At 47.4% G+C, this 23,238-nt stretch overlaps 1 protein-coding gene across 1 annotated transcript in view; it reads right to left on the minus strand.

Annotated features, from left to right (window-relative positions):
• The window catches only part of SORBS1 (sorbin and SH3 domain containing 1), a 116,243-nt gene that overhangs the window by 30,442 nt on the left and 62,563 nt on the right, over positions 1 to 23,238 (minus strand). Inside the window, exons 19-25 of the mRNA XM_088669455.1 lie at positions 22,805 to 22,888; positions 18,459 to 18,524; positions 17,870 to 17,965; positions 8,868 to 8,917; positions 6,320 to 6,495; positions 2,283 to 3,737; positions 1,481 to 1,566 (exon numbers count right to left, since the gene is read on the minus strand). Coding sequence (XP_088525581.1) covers positions 1,481 to 1,566; positions 2,283 to 3,737; positions 6,320 to 6,495; positions 8,868 to 8,917; positions 17,870 to 17,965; positions 18,459 to 18,524; positions 22,805 to 22,888 — 2,013 coding nt within the window. The remainder of the gene's footprint in view (positions 1 to 1,480; positions 1,567 to 2,282; positions 3,738 to 6,319; positions 6,496 to 8,867; positions 8,918 to 17,869; positions 17,966 to 18,458; positions 18,525 to 22,804; positions 22,889 to 23,238) is intronic.

The raw sequence follows: 23,238 nt of genomic DNA on the forward strand, positions 1-23,238 counted from the left end.
CAAAGCACGAGAAGTCCCCGGATTCGGGGAAGAAAAAGCATTTGAGGTAGCAGCAGTCGATGCCACAAAAAGTGCGCCGACTCCATCGCTGCAATCCCCACCACCTCCAATGTAGCTTGGCTACAGAGGGCCAAACCGGCAAAACAAAAACCTCCAGTAGGCAGAGGTCCCTGGAAAAGAGCATGTCTAGTTGGCTTGCGCTCTCACAGGAGCACTTCACGCTGCGACGTTTTATTGCAGGGCCCCATTCATTTATTTAGAAAGCAGAGATAGCTAAGTTAAATCTCAGTGTTCAGAGAGACTATATCTCTGCAGACCAGATGCTGGGGACTGGTAAGAGAAGACTGTTGCCTTCAAGCCTTGCTCCCCAGAGGCACCTGTCTGCTGTTAAAAACAGGTGGTTTGAGAAAACAGCCCAATCGACCTTTGGACTGATCTTGTAGGGTAATTCTTATGTTCTTATGCTGTTACCCAGCCACTCCCAAAAGCAACAGGTGTGCCCAGCAGATGAATAATATGATTCAACTCTGGCTGAGCTTGGCAGAATGGCCAAGTCAGTGCCTGAAAAACACATTGCGGGTCTAAATGCAATTGCATTCGCCGTCGCCTTAAACACCACCCTGTAAGAAAACAAAGACCAGCAAATCCAAGGTGATCTTAATGCTGGAAAGTGTAAACAGAAATTGATTCACGTTTTAGCTCCAAGTGTTCTAAAATGTGCAGCAAAAACTGAAGAGGCTTTTCACATCTGTTGTGTGTGCCCACTTTTGCAGAACCATTAAAGCGAGGCACGTAATGGCAAAACTACCTGCTTGTCGTCTTTTTAACAAGCCTGCGAGACAGGGTCAAAAGGAACTTCTCTAAACTGGGTGGGTGGGGTAGGATACTGTTTCTACCTTGAGACAGCCCTTTCAAAACTGCATTCAAGAAGGTATTATTTTGAGAAAACCACACTAAAGAATTTTCATGATAATCCCCCCCTTTAATTTCAAATTGCTTCACAAATCTGGACAGCTGAATATGAGTTGGGGGACGGACAGACAAGAAACTTGAGAGAACAGAAATTCGCAGATCCTTCCATCCCTACTCCAAAGCAGGTGTTTTTACCTGGAAACAAGTCCCATTGAACATAACGGAACTTACACCCAAGTAGACATGCATGGGATTCCAGGGATGGGAAGGGGCAAAGCAGAATCTTAGTGAGCAAAGTTGACCCCCTTTTTGTCCGGTACTCTGTGCTTATACATTCCTGTCCACTATCACCAACGTTGTCATGTAACTTCAAACTGATAGTCTCTGCTCTAATTAATTTTATTCTTTAGATGTTTATAACTCCGCAACCATAAAAAAATAAAATTCCAGGGCAGCGAATAATTCTACCCAGAAGACCCCTCTTAAGAGCATCTCGCTTAAGGTCTACTCCTTTTGCGTGTGCGTAGGGGGGAGGGGGAGTATTACTAGATATTTCAGGGGAAATTACCTCTTTATCACTGTAGCGCCTGCGGGAAAATTCTTCAGGACTCTCCATGTAATCAAGTGGTGCAAAATGCCTTGGTGATTCTGAATCTACTTTAAGACAACAAAAGGCAATTAAAAACAACAACTGATTCAAATCTAGAAAAAAGGGGGAAGGGGAAAAAAATTAAAGAAAGAAAAGGCTTCAAAATGTGCTGATCAATTTGCAATCAAGTGCTGGTTAACATTTTGGATTTCCCCCCCACCTTTTGGTGCTCCAAAAGTTGGGAGTAAAATAACAACGCAGAAATAAGAAACGACAAAATCAAACCCAGGCCCGCCAGAGGGCTGAGACAACATATTTGCTGTTCACAAAATATGATTGAATGTAGTTCCGTTGAGGAAAGTTGTATCACAGCATGCAAAGATACAGGTACACACACTCGCACACGCAAAGACACACACACCACACCAAGAACCTGAAAAACTGCCCCTAAAAATAGATTAGGTTTTGTTATTTCATTCTCTGAGGATGCAAATTATGTGGGATTTTAATCTCGTCTCCCCTAAATAATTCACATCCTAAATTTTGACTTTTGAGACAACCTGCTCTGATTGGTGATTAGAAAGGCAGTAGGAATTAATTTCTCAGTTCAGTCAAGTCCTGAAATGCAAGGAGGACGGCACAAGGGATGCACGGGAAAAGATGAAATGCAGGGGAAGGGTTGTTGTTGTTTTTTTTGAAAAAAACAAACAAAACAGAGAGGGGAAGCAAAGTGGGATACAGATGAATTAACACCAGTAAAATACTATTAAAAAAATGCCACCTCCAAAGTACGTCCTGTGCGGGTTGTTGTTTGTGTCCAGGTTGTGGTATAATACATATGGAACATTCCCATTATTAAAGGGACCTGGGATGTCCATTAGGGAAACGGAGCTATTTTGGCATGTTTCCATATCCAGGAAGTGGCTAAACCTTTTGAGAACGTCATAGGAAGAGAGGCGCTTGGGGGCCGGAGGTTTCTGCCGGGTATACTGCTCATGGAAGAGGTGGCTATCCACCCTGTCCACCAGGCTCCGCCTCGACCGAGCCAGATTATTCTGGATCTCGCAGCTGGATGCCAACAGGTCTCCCGGGATCTGCAGAGGTGGAGTCTTTCTGGAGCTGTGTTGCACGGGTTTTCTCAGTCTGAAGGGAAGGGGGCTCATGAGATAGACATTTCTGGGAAGCAGCTGCTTCTCTTCTTGGGGTTCCCCCCTGCCGGACTGTTGCTGTTCGTGCCTCCGAATGGTTGTGAACCTGGTGTAAGAAGCAGGGCAGGACCCTTTGCATTTGTTGGCTTTGGATCTCGAGGGCCCGCCGGTGATGCTGTCGCCGCCACTGTCGCCGGAGACGTTGGAGAAGAGATCTATCTCGTCGGTGCAAGCAGAGAGCGTTTCCGCAGGCGCCAGATCGCTGACTTCTGATGCCACGTCCTCCGTATTGCTACACGAATAGGAGGATGTATCAGCGAGGTTGGCAATATCCTTTCCTCCCAGATCCAGCTTGGGGTAATCCAACAGGTATTCGGCTGAACGAGCTGAAGCTAGGCAGCTGTTAGAGAGACTCGGCGCGGGAGATTTGACCTGGAAGCCGGAGAAGTTGAGAGCAGGCATGGAGAGGGATCTCTGGATCAGCAACTCAAAGGCAGTGATGCGAGAGGAGACCGTGTGCTTGGGGATCTGCTCCAGGTTCTCCCGGCTGGGGCTGGGCTCCCTCCTGTCCTTTGGCTCGTTTTCAAAAAGGGATGCAATTTCCTTCACGCTGCAGGCCGAAATGCTGCCCAGCTGGATCCCGGAGCGGTTGATATGATGCATGTCTTTATACAACATGCTGAACTCTTTCTCGTTTTTCCGAGAGCCCTTCCTGGAGCTGGAAGATCCATATTCTTGCAAGCTCTGGGTGCTGATGGATTTGACGGCAAACTCCTGCTTGGACTTCATCAGCAAGTTCTCGAAATCCTTCCCGCTATCAAAGGAGGCAAAGGAGCCGCGGAGGTTTTCGCAGCTCTGCGTTTTCTCGTGAGGCAAGAGATCCTTTCTGTCCTGCCCAGAAAGAGGTGGAGCAGCCAGCCTGGGTTTGAATTTGGACGGAAGAATTTCAGCAATGCAGACCTTTGCAGCAGATAAGGGTTTCTTATGTTTACACGGGCGACCTACCGGACCAGCGCTATTAGAGTTAAGGGTTCGGCTATTAACTGAAGAGGGTGCAACCGTATGAGCATTCCCACCTTTACGATCCACTGGAAAGCATGCAGAATAAAATAAATACAACCTGTTAGCGTAAGTGTGGCAAAGCCGTGGATAAAGAGGGGAGGGGGAGGGGGAGGGAAATGGCATGCTTTTTGTGGCTTCTCTCAAGGCAACCTTGAGGCAGGCAATGTTAAAAAGGAATGCAGGAGAGCGATGGAAGAGCCAGGCTTTGCTGCCGAGGTAACACAGGACAGTTCGTGTTCCAGGAAGTAAATCCTGTGACATTAGAGGAGCTTCTAAACTAGGGGCAGCAGAGATTGAGCAAGTTCTCTACAAGTCAGCACCGCTGCTTTAGAAAACTGGAGCACCAGGGTATTAAGGGCTCCTATGAAAATCAGCAAAAGCTTGCAATCTAACCGTCTGTGCCCAGCATGCAAAATGCCCGTACATAAATAAAACTGTTGGTTTAAATCGCTGTTAGGTGAAACAGCATGCAAGCTTTCTGCTTAAGAGCAAAATCTTCTTTGAAGGGGGAAGAAAATAAATAAATACTCCGCACCCAAAGGCAGCGACACTGCTAATAAATTTTAGTCAATGCAACGTGACGCTATTTAACACCCCTGTAAACTACGGACACACGAGGTAGATTCTTTTGAGATTTTAAAGGCTAAAAATTAACAGCTCTGAACATCCCACGCGCCACACTTGGAAGCGACAATGGAAAAGAACAGATTGTCATTTGTGGGCGAGTACTTTGACTGCACAAATGAGATTCGAGAGTCTCCAAGTCTTCAAGAGAGCGCTGTACTGTTTTGTACTGTATTATGTACAATTGGAAGATTTAATAGCCACAACCTTGTCCAATATAAAAGGCTATATTCATTCAAAGATTTCTATCCTGTGCTTCAAATGGTGTCTTTGCACATTATAAAAGCCAGGAACTCCTAGTAAAGACACTATTATACGTTTACAGTTAAAAAGGCTTTGCTATTAGATTACTATCTCCAAGATGAAATTCCTAAATGTAACTGCAATGTTGCCCTCTGAATCTCTGAGAATTTGCCCCTTTTCTGCCTGAGGAAAATGTAACTGAAAAGCTTCATACTATTACAGTAAGAAAGGTTGGTTCCACAAAAGACATTAATTATTTTGTATTTCTTATAGATGGGCCAATGTGAGCGTTCTCTGTACCTCTATAGGCAAAAGTTTGTGACTCCACTGAGTAACTTGTGAGTTCCTGGGAAATTCAGGGTTTTGGGGTTGTTGTTTTTTTACAACAAATGTGTGGCAAGGTTGCAGAGATAACATTCGGAAAAGTAACTGCAAAAATGTAAAAGGAAAACAACCCAGAAGCAAGCTGTCAACAGAGAATTAATTGCTTTCAACTCCAGTGATTCCTAAGTTTGCATTTCAGAGATTGTCAAGGGAGGATTCAAGTTCTTTACTTCTGCAAGGAGCAATTCCATAAAGGAACTGCAGGACAGGAATGGGGGGATTGCCATTATAATATGAATCCATGCCAGCAGCACTTGCTTAATTCCCCATTGAAATCAGCAGGGCTTAATGCACAACTCTGACTTGCATTAATTCGCTGCAACTATTGCATTAGCCACAGTGTTTGCAGCTTATAATGCGCTTTTCATTACGCTAGAGGCTCTTTCGCATCTGCGAGTGTTGTTCGTTCTCTATTAGGTCATCCCGGCCTAGAAAAGCCACACAGAGCACCGTGGCAGTGGAAGAATAAGTAAGGTCAACGGGCAACGCAATCCCAAATAAATGTCCAGTTTAGGAAGCTAAATCTGCAAGAGGATGGGCGGAAGAGAAGGCTCTACCACGGGTGGGGGAAACTGGCCTGAGTGATGTTGTGGGTCCGTGAGGATGCTCAGAAGGGAGTGAGAGGAAGAGAATATCATGGCCAGGGAAGGTCAAACCATGAGCAAGATTCAGAGGGAGCATAACTGGACTTGTGCTTGGAAGGGAGTGGGGCCAAACATGGCAAAATGAGTGATAAGCAAACTTTTTCTAGAGATGACTCAGTAACCACCCCCTTTAACCCTCCACCCAATTGCAAGTGGGAAAATTTGCTCCCATGAAACCTGGGGTCAAAATATGGTTCTAAACCCCGGAAACAAGAGTGGATACCAGCAGATTAACAAATCTTTTCTTGGGTACTTGGGTTTATAAAACTCCTGGATCTGAAACCCTTTGTTTTGGGATCCATATTTGATATCAATGTAGGTTGACTGTGGCCTGGTCTACATGTGCGGCAGAGTAAGACAAGAGAATTGTGTGGTGGCAAAATGGGTTTTACCAACCCAGATGGCATGTGGGTGATTTACAGGCTCCTTTTTATAAAACTCCCTGCAAGTAGAAATCTAACATGCTGGGAAAAGGCTAAATTTTTAAAGGATTGTTGTTGTTTTTAAAAAAGTGGGGAAGCACTGAAAATGACACACACACCCCGACTGAAGCATGAAATTGTGTAGTCAGGTATACCACCCCAGAAACTATGCATCACACCTCAAATCCTGACACAAGCACACCATTTATATTAACACAATCTGTTTTTAAAGTTCTACCAACAACAGCCAGTACATCAAGATGCACGGAAATTCTTGCTCTAGCGACATACCTTTAGTGGAAGCCGAGCTGGAGGGACGTTTGAGACCGCTTAGCCCTTGCAACGGGATATCACCACCTTCTAATACACTTTTGTATATTTGCCTTTCATTTTCCAGCCCGCTGGCATCTCCCAGAGCTGCTTCAAACTCTCTCTTTGCAGGATGGTAGCTGGGGGAGGACGGTGAGCTAAAAGTATGCAGGGGGGGGAGGGAGACTTAGTTTTCTTAGCAATTAAAAAGTTGCAAAATTGTAGACTGACCACGCTGGCGGGTGTTCTGGCAGCTCAACGCACCGCTGCAAAATTGCTAAGAGCAAAACCACCTTGCATTTCTCGATCTTCTCGTGGTTGCAGAGATTTTTGTATGCAAAACACACATCGGCTCCCTGTGTTTTAGGTGACAGGAATGTAAGCGTCGAAAGGAAGGTAGGATGGGAAGAGAAATGGGGAGGCAGAGCAGCTGTTCCTTCTCTATGCGGTGCTGAAATGCATTGCTCTAGCTTCCACCAAAGAAACGACCCGCGCTTATCATGAAGAAAACCAACGTCCCCTCTGGCTGTAGAGCCACCAAGGTCCAGAGCATTTCACTCCAACAGGGGTGGGGAAGACTGCCAGCGGTCCAAATTGGCCTATGGGGACATTCCACACACACACACACCCCAACCACACCCAGCTGTCCATCAGGTGAGGTCACAGCTGGTGGGCAGGAAGGCAAGGCTCCATCGTGCTTGGTGCATCTCACCGGAACCTTCCCTGTGGGCAATGAGCTGGTCAAAGCAGACCCCTGCAGAGAGGGCTGAACCCTCCTGCTCATCAGCTGGGGAGCGAACACTTCAACCCGGCTCAGTTGGTTAGAGCGTGGCGTTGCAGGTTCGATTCCCATGTGGGACAGCTGCCGGACTAGATGAACCTCAGGGTCCCTTCCAGCTCTACAGTTCTTGTAGAGTAGTGGGTAAGAAGCATGAAAACACAGCTCTCAAAACAACCAGCTCTTTATTCCAGCTCTGAGTCCAGACTGAACAGTAGCTTAGTCAACTGGCTTATATAGTACTCAGTAACTTGCAACAGTAACAAACTCCCCCTAGCTACCCAATCCGTGAACAGCACTCTCAATCCTTCATTTGCATGTTGTGGACCTGAGTGAGAACTGCAGCCACGGTGGCCAGAAGGAGTACTGCAGTTAACTTAATACATAACAGTTCTATGATTCTATGAGTACTTTTTGCCAGTACATGCTGGCAAAGCACACCCCTCACCAGGGGCGGTCCACCCCGGGTGTCTTCACTGAGGGGGGGGGTGACATTTGGTGCGGCACCCAAGCCTACCCCGAGCCGTTGGGGGAGGGGGGAGTTGTGCTGCCTTGCCGGCAGCCTTTTCCCCCTACCCCTTCATTTTGACAGCTCAGGGGAGGCTTGGGAATCGCGGGTGGGGGTACACTGTTGCCCCCCACTCCCGGACCACTTCCTGGGGGAGGGGAAGCCTCCCCAGAGCTGTCAAAAGGAAGAGGGCAGGGAGGAAGGCTGCTGGCAAAGCGGTGCGGCTCCCTCCCCACCCAGGAAGCAGCCAGCCCTGGGACACTCACCCCCCCATGGCCCCGCCCCCAGGTGCACCGCATGTGCGCCGCTCTGGGTGCCAGAGCAGCTAGCTCCGCCTCTGCCCCTTACACACTCTGTGGCATAGCTGCCAACTCTCCCGTATTCCCCGGGAATCCCCCGTTTTTCCAGCTGTCCCCAGCCGAAAAAACAGATTTTTTTGTTCCCCCCCCCGGTTTATTCTGGCGCGGCGGCCATTTTGGAACTGGGCGGAGCATGCTCAGAAGCGACTTTTGATGCTGCTCTGCCCAGTTCCAAAATGGCTGCAGCGCGACTTCTGGTGCGGCGGCCATTTTGGAACAGGGCAGAGCAGCATCAAAAGTAGCTTCTGAGCATGCTCCGCCCAGTTCCAAAATGGCAGCAGCGCTACTTCTGGTCTGCTACTTCTGGTCCAGTCCCTTATTTCTCAGGCCGGAACTTGGCAGGTATGCTCTGTGGGCCATCTTTGGCAGGTGGGCGGGGCTATGCACCTATCAGTCACGTGACGTCTTCACGGTATCTGACGATTGGTGGGTGTTTTGCCCCGCCCACCTGCTCAAGTTTGTGCACAGGGTGAGGAAAAATAAAGATCTGTAGCGCCAGGTCAAAAATATTGTCAACCTTTGCGCTACGTTACCTGTGACAGCACCACATAGGGCATATTAATTTCAACTCTGATTAGTTTGATTCAGAATGGCAGAACGAAAGCCTGAAGGAGCTAAGCACGTTCTGACTGAATCTCTCCGGAGGAAGATTTTAAGAGGGAACCTTCTTAGGTCCCTCCAATAACCTTTTGCCTGTGCTAATTTCAGGGCACACTTCGAACTAGAAATGTCACCCAAATACCCTTTGAATCCAGCTTAGAGACACATCAAATGATTCCTGTGATGTTGTACATGGGCACAGCTCTTAAAAGACCTGCAGCTACAGCTCCCAACACGATAAACGTTTCAAGACATCAACATCAGAGCGCAGCATTCAAAACTTACTGAGGCAAATGATCCGAGGAAGTTTCCGGAGGAGAGGAGCCTGTCGTACTCTGCAAGAATCCAGACAAAAAAAAAGTCACTGATATGCACAAGCTTTCGTGCAAACCAAAAGGAGACAGAGAGACAGAGAACTCCACCGAGCAATTTTCCACCCTAAATTCAAATCCTGGACTTTATACACTGATTCCGATTGGCATGCTGGAGGTTCCTTCACGGAAGTAAAAGATTTTGACTCGGGCCATGCCTTTGCACCGTGATTATTTGTCTGTCCATGCCTTATTTTAAAGAAAGCCTTAAGCAAATTAAGGGAAATAGACTGCTTGGTGGGAGGCACATATTTACAATTACGTCCTCCGCGACTTCCTTCTGCCCAAGCCACTCACTTTCCAAAGCAGATTATATTTCTCTAGCGTAGAAGGTAAAATGCATATGCACCAGATCATAAAACGCTGCTTTATTATTTTTTGTTTGTTTAAAGAAACAGCTTGAAGCCGGTTTTCTTTTCAACACAGCGAACAATAAAAAGCTTGGGAGTGGATAGTGGACGTCACGAAAGCTCATACCATAATAAAAACTTAGTTGGTCTTTAAGGTGCTACTGAAGGAATTTTTTTTATTTTGCTTCGACTCAGACCAACACGGCTACCTACCTGTAACACCCTAGTCCTGATCCTGTATATTCCTGCGTATAAGACTACTTTTTAACCCAAGAAAATATTCTCAAATGTCGGGGGTCGTCTTATACGGCGGGTCGTATTTCTTATATGGCGAGTATATCCCAAACTCTTTATTTTAACTGGAAAAGTTGGGGGGGGGTCGTCTTATATGCCCAGTCGTCTTATACCCTGGAATATACGGTATTTGCTTTTCTTAGAAACAAAGCTATATATGTGCACTTTAAAGGCATAGGCACATTTAGCATCGTGTCTGGCTTGGCTCTAAGGCAGACAGGCTGCATTTAGAATTATTATACCTCCCTCCGACCCGTCTTGTACAAAAAGAGATGGGAAGCATATGCAAAGAAAATGGGCCACTGGACTTCCTGTTTCCGGGGATAGGAAATGGCTGACTCCCATACGATCGGACCCCGGCCGTGCCAGGAATTCAGGGCTGATATGGGGGTAATTAGCCCTGGCAGACTCAGCAGGGTCTGTGTTGGGTCTCGGCAGACAGTGTTGGGTCAAGAGCCCAACACGGCTTGCGGGAATATCTGCTTCAATAAAATAATTAGATGTGGATAATAAGCAGACATAGTCTGGAACGAAGGAGATGGGAAAAGACCTGAAGATTTTACTGCTCCTGGCTTGGACTTTAGAGTTTGATTTAAAGGAGACTCTCATCATGATTTCTGGAGTTACGCGGTATGTACTTGAAATATACTCGGAGTCGAGAGTGAATTTCATGCTCTTTATTCAGCTCATATTCATCAAGGAGAAGAAGAGAAGACGAATGGCTCTTTTCCCAAAACCATCTGCTTATATACATTATTTACACAATGGGCCTTGCGTGATTGGCTACTTCAGGGCTACACCTGTGGGCCAATTATATTGTGGATTGACTTCTGCCTGCAGCCTGATTGGCTGCTCCTACAGGCCAATCAGGTAGCAGATTCACTTCTGCCAGCCGCCTGATTGGCTGCTCCCGCAGGCCAATCAGGTTGCGGATTCACTTCCACCTGGAGTTGGATTGGGTAGCTCCCGCTGATTCTGAATCCTATTGTTCTAGGATTCAGCTCAGTACATAACACCCCTCCCCTCTAAGTTCCAGTCCTGCCCGGGAAGTTGCATTCGTAGTCCCCAAGGTCTGCTGGCCGCCTCCGTGTGCGTTGTGGCCTGGGGTGTTCCTTGGTCAGGGGTTCTGGTTCTGGCTCGTGTTCCGAGGCTGCTGGCTGTGCCGGGGCTGTCTGGTCTGGCGCCACTGAACCACTAGGTTGTGACTCTGGTTCCGGTGTCCTTCCAGCCTCGGGGCGCCCCTCTGTGCCTACTGCTTCTGCTTCCCCTGCCCATCCCTCTCGCTCTACAGGCCTCACTGCCCTGCTGTCCCCTTGGGACCCCTCTGTCCCGCTCTCCTCCCGGGTTCCTCCTGGGAATCGTCGCCGTAGCTGGTCGCAGTGGCGGCGCCAACATTGCCCCCCTTCCGTTAGTACCTCGTACAACACGGGACCGGTCACCTTGGTGACTGTGGCGGGTACCCATGCTGGGCCTGCCCCAAAATTCTTTGCATACACTGGGTCCTGGGCCACAAATGTCCGGGGGTTCCTGCCTTTCCCCACCACTACCTCATCCTGAGCTCTGTCGGGGTGAAGTCGGTCCAGTCTAGTTGCAAGGCGCCGGCCCATGAGTAGTTCAGCTGGGCTCCGGCCCGTCGTTGTGCTTGGGGTGCTGTGCTGTGCTAGAAGAAATGCGGCAAGGCGGTATTCCCAGTCCCCTTGTGTTATGCGGCGGAGGCTGTCCTTGGTGGTCCGCACCATGCGCTCCGCTTGGCCATTGGTGGCAGGGTGGAATGGTGCTGAGCGGATGTGGCGGATGGCGTTCTGCGCTGTGAAGGTCTGGAACTCCTCTGACGTGAATGCGGTTCCATTGTCCGAGACGAGGGTGTCAGGGAGCCCGTGGGTTGCAAACAGCTTACGTAGTACCCGGATGGCTGCCGCCGTAGAAGTGGACGGTACCAGTGCGACCTCCAGCCATTTGGTGTAGGAATCCACCACTATGAAGAATGTTTTTCCCTGGAAGGGGCCAGCGAAGTCCACGTGCAAGCGTGACCATGGATGTCGGGCGGACTCCCAGGGCTGGACTGGGGCCCTTGGGGGATCCGGGCGGGATTCTTGGCAGGTCTGGCAGTGTTGGACCCAGGCCTCTATCTCTCTGTCAATCCCCGGCCACCACACATAACTCCTGGCAAGGGCCTTCATCCTCACTACCCCTGGGTGTGTCTCGTGTAGGGCTGTGAGGACCCTTTTGCGGAGGGGCTGGGGAACAACAACCCTGCTTCCCCATAACAGGCACCCCTTGTGGGCCGACAGTTCATGTTTGCGGTTTGTGTAGCCAGCGAATTCTGGCCCGGGGCTGCTGCTGGGCCATCCTCGCCACACCCAGTCCAGGACCCGGGAGATGACCCTATCTTTTGTGGAATGGTGCGCAACTTCTTGTGCCTGAATGGGTCGGTCGGGAAGCAGCTCCAGGGTCATAACCTCTTGCGCAGGCGCTGGGTCGGGGCCTGTTTCTGGTAGTGGTAGCCTGCTGAGTGCGTCTGCGTGGCCCATCGCCTTCCCAGGGCGGTGGATTAGTGCATACTGGTAGCCGGCAAGGAAAATTGACCACCTGAGGACACGTGGAGACAACACTTGGGGGGTCTGCTTCTCGGGGGCAAACAGGCCAAGCAACGGCTTGTGGTCAGTCACTATGGTAAAGGGCCGCCCGTACAAGAAATCATGGAATTTTTTTACGCCCTTCACGATTGCCAGACCCTCCTTGTCAATCTGTGAGTAGTTTCGTTCGGCTGCAGCAAGCGTCTGGGAGAAGTATGCCACCGGCACCTCTCTTCCATCCGGGAGTTGGTGTCCCAGGACAGCGCCGATGCCATAGGGAGAGGCGTCGCATGCCAGCACCACTGGCAGCCTCTCGTCGAAGTGTGCCAAGACCGAGTTCGAGACGAGCAAGTCCTTGACTGCCTGGAATGCGGCCCTTTGTCGCTGGCCCCACACCCAAGGGGCCCTTTTATCTAGGAGTCTGTGTAGGGGCTCCGCTACCGCTGCCTTATGGGGAAGGAAGGCATGGTAAAAGTTCAATAGTCCCAAGAATGACTGAAGTTCGGGCTTGCTCTTGGGCGCTGGGGCCTCACAAATGGCCCGTACCTTGTCACCGGTTGGATGGACCCCTTCTGCGTCCACCTTAAATCCCAGAAAGTCCACCTGCGGCACTCCCAGTAAACACTTTTCCCGCTTCACCTTGAGGCCCGCCGTCTGGAAACGGTGCAGGACGGAGCGGAGGCGGTCCTCAAATTCCTCTGGTGTGGGCCCGGCGATCAGTACATCATCGAAGAAGGGGGTGACGCCAGGAATCCCTTTAAGGAGAGAGTCCATTAGATTCTGGAATATGCCTGGTGCCACGCTAACGCCAAATTGCAGCTGCTTTACTCTGAATGCCCCTCTGTGCGTCACAATCGTCTGAGCCTCTGCTGTGGCTTCGTCCACAGGCAACTGTTGATACGCTTGGGCCAAGTCCAGTTTGCCAAAGATTTTTGACCCAGCCAGGGTGGCGAGGACATGGCTGACCACTGGCACTGGGTATGCATGGGCCGTGAGAGCCTTGTTTATGGTGCATTTGTAGTCTGCACAGATGCGGACCGAACCGTTAGGCTTGACGGGTGTGACAATTGGAGTTTCCCAGGGGGCGTTGGGCACCGGCTCCAGCACTCCTTGCTCCACGAGCCGGTCCAATTCCTCGTCTATGCGGGGTTTCAGGGCGAACGGGACCCGGCGGGCCTTGTGCCTGATGGGTCGTACAGCGGGGTCTAGCTGTAGGGCAATGGGGGGTCCTGTATATCGTCCCAATGCCCCATCGAAAACCCCTGGAAACTCTTTGCATATGGCGTCCACGTCCACTTGTAAGCTAGTGCGGTTCACCCCGGTAACGGCTAGCCCCAGAGGTCCAAACCATGCCAGTCCCAGTAAGCTAACGTAGGGGCCCTTAACTACCAGCAAGTCCAATTGTTGCTTTCGCCCTCGATATTGCACCCTGAAGGTCCCCACCCCCATTGTAGGGACCTTACGTTTCTGGAAGTCCCGGAGGGTGAATGGGGCCGGCCTTAGTTTGGGACCCCCATTAGGGCACAGTTCCCTTAATGTTCGGGCCGAGATTATGGATAGAGTTGAACCCGTGTCCAGCTCCATGCGGCATGGGGCTCCCTCTATCTGTACCTCTATATAAATTTTCTCTGTGCTGGGATGGGGCAACTGGAATACCTGGTAGTCCGTGATCTCCGTCGAGTTGCCTTGGTGCATGGTGCCGTGTGACCTGGGGCTCCTGGGTCGGTCATCTGATGCTTGTCGACGGGTGAGTCGAGCCCGACACACCCGGGCGATGTGTCCCAATTTTCTGCACTGCCTGCACTCTGCGTTGCGGAAACGACAGGTCCTCCTCTCGTGGTTCTCCCCGCAGCTTGCACAGTTCCCTCCTTCTCGTCGAGGCTGCTGTGGTGTGTGTGCTGCTTGAGTGCGCCGCTGTACTCGGTGTACTTCCTCCCTGTCAGATTCGGATTCGTCGGTGAGGTCTTCGTGGTAGACCCTCGGTTGGGATGGCGGGGCCGGTCGTGCCTCTTGCGTTGACCTCTCGGCGGCTTCGGTTGCCAGGGCTTCCTCCAGAGCAATCTGGAACGTGAGGTCTTTTTTGGCGTAGAGACGTCGTTGCAACATCTCGTCCCTCAGGCCACCGACGAGGCGGTCACGAAGCATGTTCTCCAACTCTGAGAAGTTGCATAATCGGGCGGCTTGGCGGAGGGAGGTCACAAACCCAGTTATGGTTTCCCCCGGGGCTTGCCGCTTTGCGTAGAAGGCATTTCGGCAAGCTACCACCGAGGGCTGTGGTGAAAAGTGCTCCTTCAGCCGTTCCATTATTGTTTTGTAAGAGACGGTAGCGACATCTCTAGGTGCAAGGAGAGCCCGGGCGATTTCAAACGTCTCCTCTCCACAGACGCTGAAGAATGTCGCCCTCTTCATGGCATCGTTGGTGACTTCTTTCGCTTGCAGGAGGAAGTTGAAACGGGCGGCGTACCCTTCCCAGTCTCCTGATGCTGGTTTGAATGGCAAGAAGCTGCTGTCGGTTGCCATTCTGGGTTCCTTGGGTCCTGGAGCTGAAGCCTGGATGCACGGTGCGATGCAGCGGTGCAGCAGGTGGCGGTGCTGTGGTGCAGTGCGTGGTGGCGGTCAGCTCAGCAGGATCCCACCTTCGTCGCCAGTGAAATATACTCGGAGTCGAGAGTGAATTTCATGCTCTTTATTCAGCTCATATTCATCAAGGAGAAGAAGAGAAGACGAATGGCTCTTTTCCCAAAACCATCTGCTTATATACATTATTTACACAATGGGCCTTGCGTGATTGGCTACTTCAGGGCTACACCTGTGGGCCAATTATATTGTGGATTGACTTCTGCCTGCAGCCTGATTGGCTGCTCCTACAGGCCAATCAGGTAGCAGATTCACTTCTGCCAGCCGCCTGATTGGCTGCTCCCGCAGGCCAATCAGGTTGCGGATTCACTTCCACCTGGAGTTGGATTGGGTAGCTCCCGCTGATTCTGAATCCTATTGTTCTAGGATTCAGCTCAGTACATAACAGTACTCTTCGTTTTATAATAATACAAACGGCTTTTTCTACGCCAAGCCCCGTTAAGAAACCTAACTTATTTTGAGGAGTACAGATGGATTTTCATCTATAATTGGACATTTAATTGCACAGCTTTATCTGATTTGAGAGACTTGATAAGGAAAAGAAGAAACAAAACAAAATGGCACTGATTTATACAGTTTCGCTTCTAATAAATCAACTCCTGCGCATTTCAAAATGGTGTTGATTAATGACGCAGCACAGAAAAACTTGAGTTTCTCCCTGTTTTGAAGGAAATAGAGATATTTGTTGGCTGATTTTGCACCTGAACTGAGATAATAAGTTGGACAACATGTAGTGCAGCTGTTTGCAGGATATAATCATTGGATCAAAATAAAAAAATTCCTCCCAGCAGCACCCTAAAGACCAACTAAGTTTTTTATTTTGGTGTACCAAAATAAAAAACTTAGTTGGTCTTTAAGGTGCTGCTGGAAGAAATTTTTTTATTTTGTTTCGACTACGTCAGACCAACATGGCTACCTACCTGTAACCAATCATTGGATGCGAGAGAAAAAGCTATTGGGTGGCTAGCTCCCTCCTCCTAGGGCCTGGGAGGGGGGAAGGTGTGGTCTCTGAAAAGCTGATTGATCGCTAAATGATTCACATATGTGGAATACAATTAATTTACATTGCAAGATGCAAGCAGCTTTTTATCAAGTGGAGATTTTTGACAGTAGCTTGGAAGGGAGTAATTTACAACTTGATAACACCGGAGAAGCTGCATCATTAAAATTTTTTAATGAGGAGTTGGACAAGAGCCTGGATTGGACTGAAAAAGAATCTAGGAAAAGCTGTGCTGAGGAAAAAACCAGACTGGAATAATATACAGTGGTACCTCTACTTACGAATTTAATGCGTTCGGAACGCACATTCGTAAGTCGAAAAAAATTGTAAGTCAAATCCCATAGGAATGCATTGGGAGAAAAAATTCGTAAGTTGAAGCAACCCTATCTAAAAATTCATAAGTAGAAAAAATCCTATCTAAACTGCATCCAAGATGGCGGACGGAGCTCCATTTGTAAATAGAAACATTCATAAATGAGATGTAGAAGATGCTCCAAGAGGTCCAGACTATGGGAAGTCTGAAAATAATAATAATAATAAATAATTGGAAATATAATTTGGTCTTTTTCTTGTTTTAGGTTTTTTATTGGAATATGATTATGATTATATGTTGATTGGCTGTTTTTATTGGAAAATTAATAAAAATGATTTTAAAAAAGAAGAAAAAGAAAATGGGCCACTGAAACTTCGGTTTCTGTACACTGAAATGAGATTGCTTCGGGGTGTTGTTTTAATTAAGAATAAGAAGGATAATCAAATGCATTTGAAAATTAAGTTTCATGGGAGATAAAGCTATACCCTCCAACATTCCTCTGATGGAAATAAGGACGTCCTATTCTATTATTATTATTATTATTATTACCCCGCCCCAGACACTCTGGGTGGCTTTCAACAGATATAAAAACATAATAAAACACTAAGCCTTTTTTTTTAACCTTCCCTATAGAAGACTGCATTCAGATGTCTTCTAAAAGTTGTATAGTTACTTATCTCCTTGGTTCAGGGGGGTCACATAACTCCATACCCTCCCTAACATTTCTCTGATGAGAATTGGGGGGGGGGAACGACGACGACGCGGGTGGCGCTGTGGGTTAAACCACAGAGCCTAGGGCTCATAGCTGCCAAGTTTTCGCTTTTCTCGCGAGGAAGCCTATTCAGCATAAGGGAAAATCCCTGTAAAAAAGGGATAACTTGGCAGCTACGCTAGGGCTTGCCGATCAGAAAGTTGGCGTTTCAAATCCTCACGACGGGATGAGCTCGGTCCCTGCTCCTGCCAATCTAGCAATTTGAAAGCACGTCAGAGTGCAAGTAGATAAATAGGTACCGCTACAGCGGGAAGGTAAACAGTGTTTCCGTGTGCTGCAACCCCAGAGTCGGTCACGACTGGGCCTAATGGTCAGGGGTCCCTTTACCTTTAAGGCAAAGCGGGACATTCCGGGATCAAATCAGAAACCAGATGGCTTCTGTAAATCCGGAAATGTCCCTGGAAAATAGGGTCTGTAAAGCAGTCTGACTGCTTTTGAGATACCTTTCCCCCCCAACACAGTAAACTCACAAAAATTACACACACAAAAATGAAAAGCCATGGAAAGGGGGCAGGCTTCTTGGGGGGGGGGGGGGAATAACCTTGGCAGGCCCACACATCGTTGAACCAAGTGGGTTTTGACAGTACGCAATGTTGGCTTTGGGCGCGATCCCCGGAACATAACCTCCCATGTAACTTGCGGGTTTAGTGTACACCATGTTTTACTGATCACAGTTTAAGGTTTGGACATAATGCTGAATAAACTGTGCGTGGCTGACTGGAAATGGAAACAGAAAGATTTCGATCACCTCACGGCTGCACCAGAAGAGGAGGGGAGCGTACACAAGCTCAAAGCTTGCCCAAACTCCCTTCCTGTAACAGCAAACCATGGTTTAGTGTTGCATCTGAATGCAGCCTCTGTGTAATACCATTTGCAGCAACATTGTTTGCCAATTATCCAGCCACAACCTGATTAGAGCAGCAGAGGGTTTAGGAACAGGGATTAGCAAGCAGCGTGGAATGAAGAGGAAATACCTTCATCTGCTTCTTATCTTTATACATTTTCTCCATTTTTTCTATATCTGCCTCTAACTCAGTCTGATAGAGGTAGATGTCTTTTTCTGGGTCAGTCTGGTTAAAGAAGGAAGAAGAAGGAAGAAACAACACATAAGGGGAGGCAAAACAAAAGTTAATTCTGAAAAACAGAGCCTTTTGTTTCAAAGCGACAAAGATAGACAAGACAAAAGTCGAATATTTTTTCCATACTCAACTACACAGCTGTCTTAGATTCCCTCCTGAATTTGTCATGATCTAGTAGGGTTTCTTGTAAATATGTCTTTTTAAACCACTGTAACAAATTCATTCATACCGCACAAAACACTTGTTAGTACAATTATCACTACAGATCACAAGAGCAAGGAGGTTGCTGTGATCCAACGAGGATTAAAAGGAGAACACTTTAAGGCTTCTTATCAGCCTACAACAAGGCATAAGGAATCCAAAACCAATTAAATTCAAACCACCACTTGCACTCGCGCAAAATCCAAACATTGCTAGAGACTGAAAGCTGAAGCCACACATACACACAGAAACCATACTATAGTACAACGTATGTTTCAATTACCTTCCTATCCTCTCTAGTAAGGATAGAGCAATCTCCCGGAGTATAATCCCATATCTTTTTTGGAGGCTGATGGAAAGCAAGAGGAGGAAATGAGGAAATGAAGGTAAGGAAAGACATCACAAAGAACATGGAAACTGGATTAGAACAGAGGGAGTACATTGGGGGGGGGGGCGGAAACCGCATCAACACTGGAAATAAAATTGAAGAGGGGAAGGAAAGTAATAAGGGCTAAACCTGTTAAAACCGCAAACACAGGAGATTATGGGAGAGGGACAGAGGAAGCATGCATTGTGTTGCAGGGCTTGCTTTAAAAATTTGCTTGAAAGCACTTCCAATAGTTTGCTAAAGAAACCAAACCATAATAATAATAATAATAATAATAATAATAATAATAATTGCACACACACACACCCCGGAAAAAAAGAAGGGGTATAACCAAGATTTTCAAACAGAGCAAATTGTGGGGTTGCCTTTTCTTTTTCTTTTAAATATAGATCTCCAGCCCCGTTCCCAGACTTCAAATACATACCATGTTAACAAATGGCTGAAATCCCCGAGGTGGCAGTGTGGGGCAATGAAAATGCAGAGTTATTCATGTCACCGTTTGAGCTACTTGTTGATCTTTCGCAAGGAACAGAAGGTGGAATTAAGAATTTGGTCAAAGAAGTGAATTAAGGACCCAGATTTGGATACCAGCTCCCGGGGTCCCAACAGATCTGGGTTTGGGAGGTGCTACGGTACACAGAGCCCAAGGAATAGAAACTTGTACTGATGGGAATCAAAACCAGTAGCTTCTGCTGCTGGTGTAGCAGAATGAAAAAAAAGGACCGGTGAGAAGCACCAATAGTTACAAGGCTGCCTTGTCTTATAAAACTAGGAATGGAGATTCACTTCTACAGTATAACCTTTCATTCAGTTTATCAGCCATCCAGCAGGAAGAGTTCGCCGGGTGGCAGACAAAGGAAAAACAAACCCAACGTACACTGAAGAAACTAGGCTTGGGGGAAGAAATTTAGGAACTCTACACTCTAGAGTGAATTGCCTTTTTTTTTCTGAAGCCACCCACTTGTTTTTGCATTTCAGAATGTGGCCCACTCCAGAACCTGCACCCCGGCGATGAATCTGAAAGGATGGTCTGATGTCTGCCTTTTACCGTTTTTCATTTTACTTTTAAAACTCCCCGCACCCACCTGCAGCTTGAAGCTGTGAAAACCGGGCAGCTCTGCCACTCAGGTGGAAATCTCGCGGCTGTTTCTCCCTGGCACTTAGTACAGGGGAAAAAAAAACCCGAAACAATATGGCTGCTCCCGTACAGCAATGGGGCAGCCATTTTTGAAAGAAAAAAAATGGTTGCTCTATTGCTGCATGAGGGCAGCCATATACTTCTTCTGTATTAAATGCCAATGAGGAACGGGACACCATGCCGTGCCATCCCTCCCAAGGAGATTTCCAACCTTATATGGTGGTTTCTAATATACCAGAACCATAGGTGGTGTGACCAGAACAGCAATATCCGTCTAAATCAAGTAAAAACCAGGATTCACAGCAACAAGTCGAGCTGTTCTGCCTTGAGCCCATGTGCCAACCTTTCATAGAGGAAAGAGGTGCTTCCAGCAAAACCAAGACCAGAGTTGTGGAGCTGACCACAGAAATGGTGGTCAACAAGCCAGTTGAAGCCCATGAGGCAAAACACTGGGGGAAGTAGGTACCACTGGGACCGAGACACCTGGGAGGGCAGGGATGAAAGAAGGGTCTTGGGAATCCATCATAGGCCCAGGTGGCAAGGCCAGAGTTGTCTGCACCAAAGCCATTCTAGTTGGAGCTAGTGAAAGCGGAAATGGAGGCAGCGGGAGAAACTGATAAAACATGGGCAGCAACAGCCCACCCTGAACACCAATATTAGCACTCCATAGGTTTTCTGAACCACCAGTGGCTCGGGCACTAATGTTGAGCACACAGAATATATCAGCAAAGATTGCCCACTGTCCATGCCTGTCTATGCTGAGTGGGGAACAAGGAAACAACTTCAAACTCATCTTGGCAAATGTTTCACAGACAAAGGGTTGGGGTTTTTGTTTTTTTACAATTCCACAGCAAGACACTTCTTTCTCTAAAAGCTCACCTTCCTCCTGCCCATATTGGCAGATTTTACATTGAAAAAAGGACCCCGTTATAAATTCAATGTAGGCCTATTAAAATGGCCATCACTAATGGAATAATCTGCCCTTCTAATCCCTCGCAGGGTATTCAGATCCCCCATTTAAGAGGATTCTCATGCCTTTAATAGGGATCTTAAAGTGAGAATTTCAACAGTGGAGCTTTCCTTAGCACTGCGGGGGGGTAAGCAAAGCGGAATTTGCAGAACTTCACTTTGCTGATAGCACTTTTGTAAAAGTGCAAAAAAAGAAGAAAACGGAATGAATGTTTAGATGGAATCTGATCGCTAGCTGGGAATGCACTCGGAACGCTGCAGAGTGCATTTTCACGGCCCTAAAGGCCACAAATTTCATGGCTCTTACAACCAGGGATGTAAGGAGCCGAGATTTACATTCCACCCTGTATTCATCGCTGCTTCTGTTTGCTCCAGTTCATCAACCGCCAAAAACAATGCTATTTTGTAATCGCTGTCCGCTGTGGTGAAATTACGCAGCTTAATTGATTACATTAATTATGTTGGCATCACAATGTTCCACTCAATTCAATTTAAATGCAAAGGAAACAATGCAAACGGGCGGGGGGGGGCAGAATCCATTATCTATCATTTGTAAATTGACAGAAACAACAACAATGTATACCAATTGTATTGTGTTTTCCGTTCCAGAAATGGAATTAATAAGAGAACGCTGGCAATTTCTGCTCCCGTTTCACCCCTATTTAAACTGGTAATTTGCTGGAGGGGGAGTGGCTTTGATCACCTGGATTTCTTGAATCCCCATAATGTGCAAAAGGAAACCTAGATCTGTTCCACATCTTACAAAACTGGAGGAATAGGCTCAGGTGAGAATACTTCGCAATGTTGAACACCCTTCATGGTCAAAGGTGCGCGCTCTTGCTCTGGCAGAGAAGTTAACCCAGGGAATTTTTTTTTCTGATAAATGGGACCCATTTACACAATGTGGCGAGAGGAAAAACTCAAGGAGGGTTTTCTGGGCAGACTTGATGCCAAAGAACCTTCGGTCCTAAGCTTCTGGTGTGAGTTTAGGGCTTGGCTGACTCTAATGGGAGGGAGCCGCCTTCCCAATTTATCATGTTAATATACAAAATACGTGCCCCAAATTTAGTAGATATGACAGGTTTTTGATTAATTCTGCATTTCATGACTGACTGTAAGGTGTGAAAATCTGAATAAAAATTATTTCAAGAGCAAAAAATGGGTGGATTGGGATTGGTTTCGGAAGTCATCCCATGAAAACTGTGCCCGACCAGAAATGTTCTAAAGTTACGTAAGAATGGATTAACCATCAAAAACTTCCAATTTTGTGTTGGATTCTACATGCAGGACTATCTGCGTGGATTAGGTGAATAATCCGTTCCAGCAGAATTCTTCCACCTGGTTGCCTCTCAAAAATGTGAACATAAACATGAAACCACCACAATAATTTAATATTGGTAAAACACCTATAATATGCATAAATGAAAACACGACAATGGAATCAAATTCTCAATTCCGTTGTTTGTGGAAGGTGCCATGCGCAACAGTCTTCTGATAGGATGACGCTCCTGTATCTGAAACCCACTTTGAATAATGTGGGAAAGATTAACGCAACGAGTCTGCCCAAAAGGACATTTCTGGGATTTTTGCTGCGACTGCAGTTTCCTCGGAGGACTGTGGCTGGGAGAAAAGCAGCGGCACACAGGGAGGGAGGGCAAGCTATGTGGATTGTACAGGATCCATCCTGCTGGGAGGAAGCTGGCCAAAGATTTCAGGAAAGAGATGGCAAGAGTTGATGAGGGCATCCTGCTCTGAAGTTATTTAGCAAGAAAGAAAATGGCCATCTTTGCTGTCGCTAGGGGAATGGGAAGCACCCACTGGAAAATAAAGGAAATAACATTTCTAATGAATTGCAGCGGCATACTAAAGTTTGGCATATGAACGGCCACCAGTACTGCTCACATAGGTTTAGTGAATTCCAGATATCATCAAGAGGCTGCACATCTGTGGCTTGATGCGCAAACAAAAATTATTTCTGCATTTTTTGTTGTTGTTAAAAAAAAGGTTGCATTTTTTTGTTTTGTTTTACAGTCATAACTATAATCAGAATGGCGGAGGGAGTGTTGCATGTGTGTTTTGTAAGGCAGGCTGGGTTGTTTTTTTTTTTTAAATGGTTATGACCATCAGAACTTACCGGCTTCCCAAACTCCAATTCCGAAAAGAATTTATACCAAGGCTCATTCTTTAAATCTATCTCTTCTGGGCTTATATCCCGAGTCTAAAGGAGTTGGTGATACAGGAATGGAAGAAAGAGAACGACAACATTATGCAGAGAATAGGAAAGGACTGTTAAAGATGCGGAGTTCTGCGTTTCCCCCTACTTCCCATTACTTGGCAATGTAAGCTCCGGCCATACACAGCTCCTCGGGAGTAAGTACCATTGAATACAATGGCGCCTGCATCTCAGTAGATAGGCATAGAATTGAACTGGTAAGTCACGGAAGAAACTCCTTTCAATACAGAGTGTCAAAGGTGTCAGGGAAGGAAGATGCAGACTTGCTCTTCACCACACCACATGGGGACCCATTCATTTCTGAACCGGGACAGATAACGCTATTATTGGCAGGC

Source organism: Zootoca vivipara, chromosome 5 (genome assembly GCF_965207765.1).
Source record: "Zootoca vivipara chromosome 5, rZooViv2.hap1.1, whole genome shotgun sequence".
In the NCBI taxonomy this organism is placed as follows: Eukaryota; Metazoa; Chordata; class Lepidosauria; order Squamata; family Lacertidae; genus Zootoca; species Zootoca vivipara.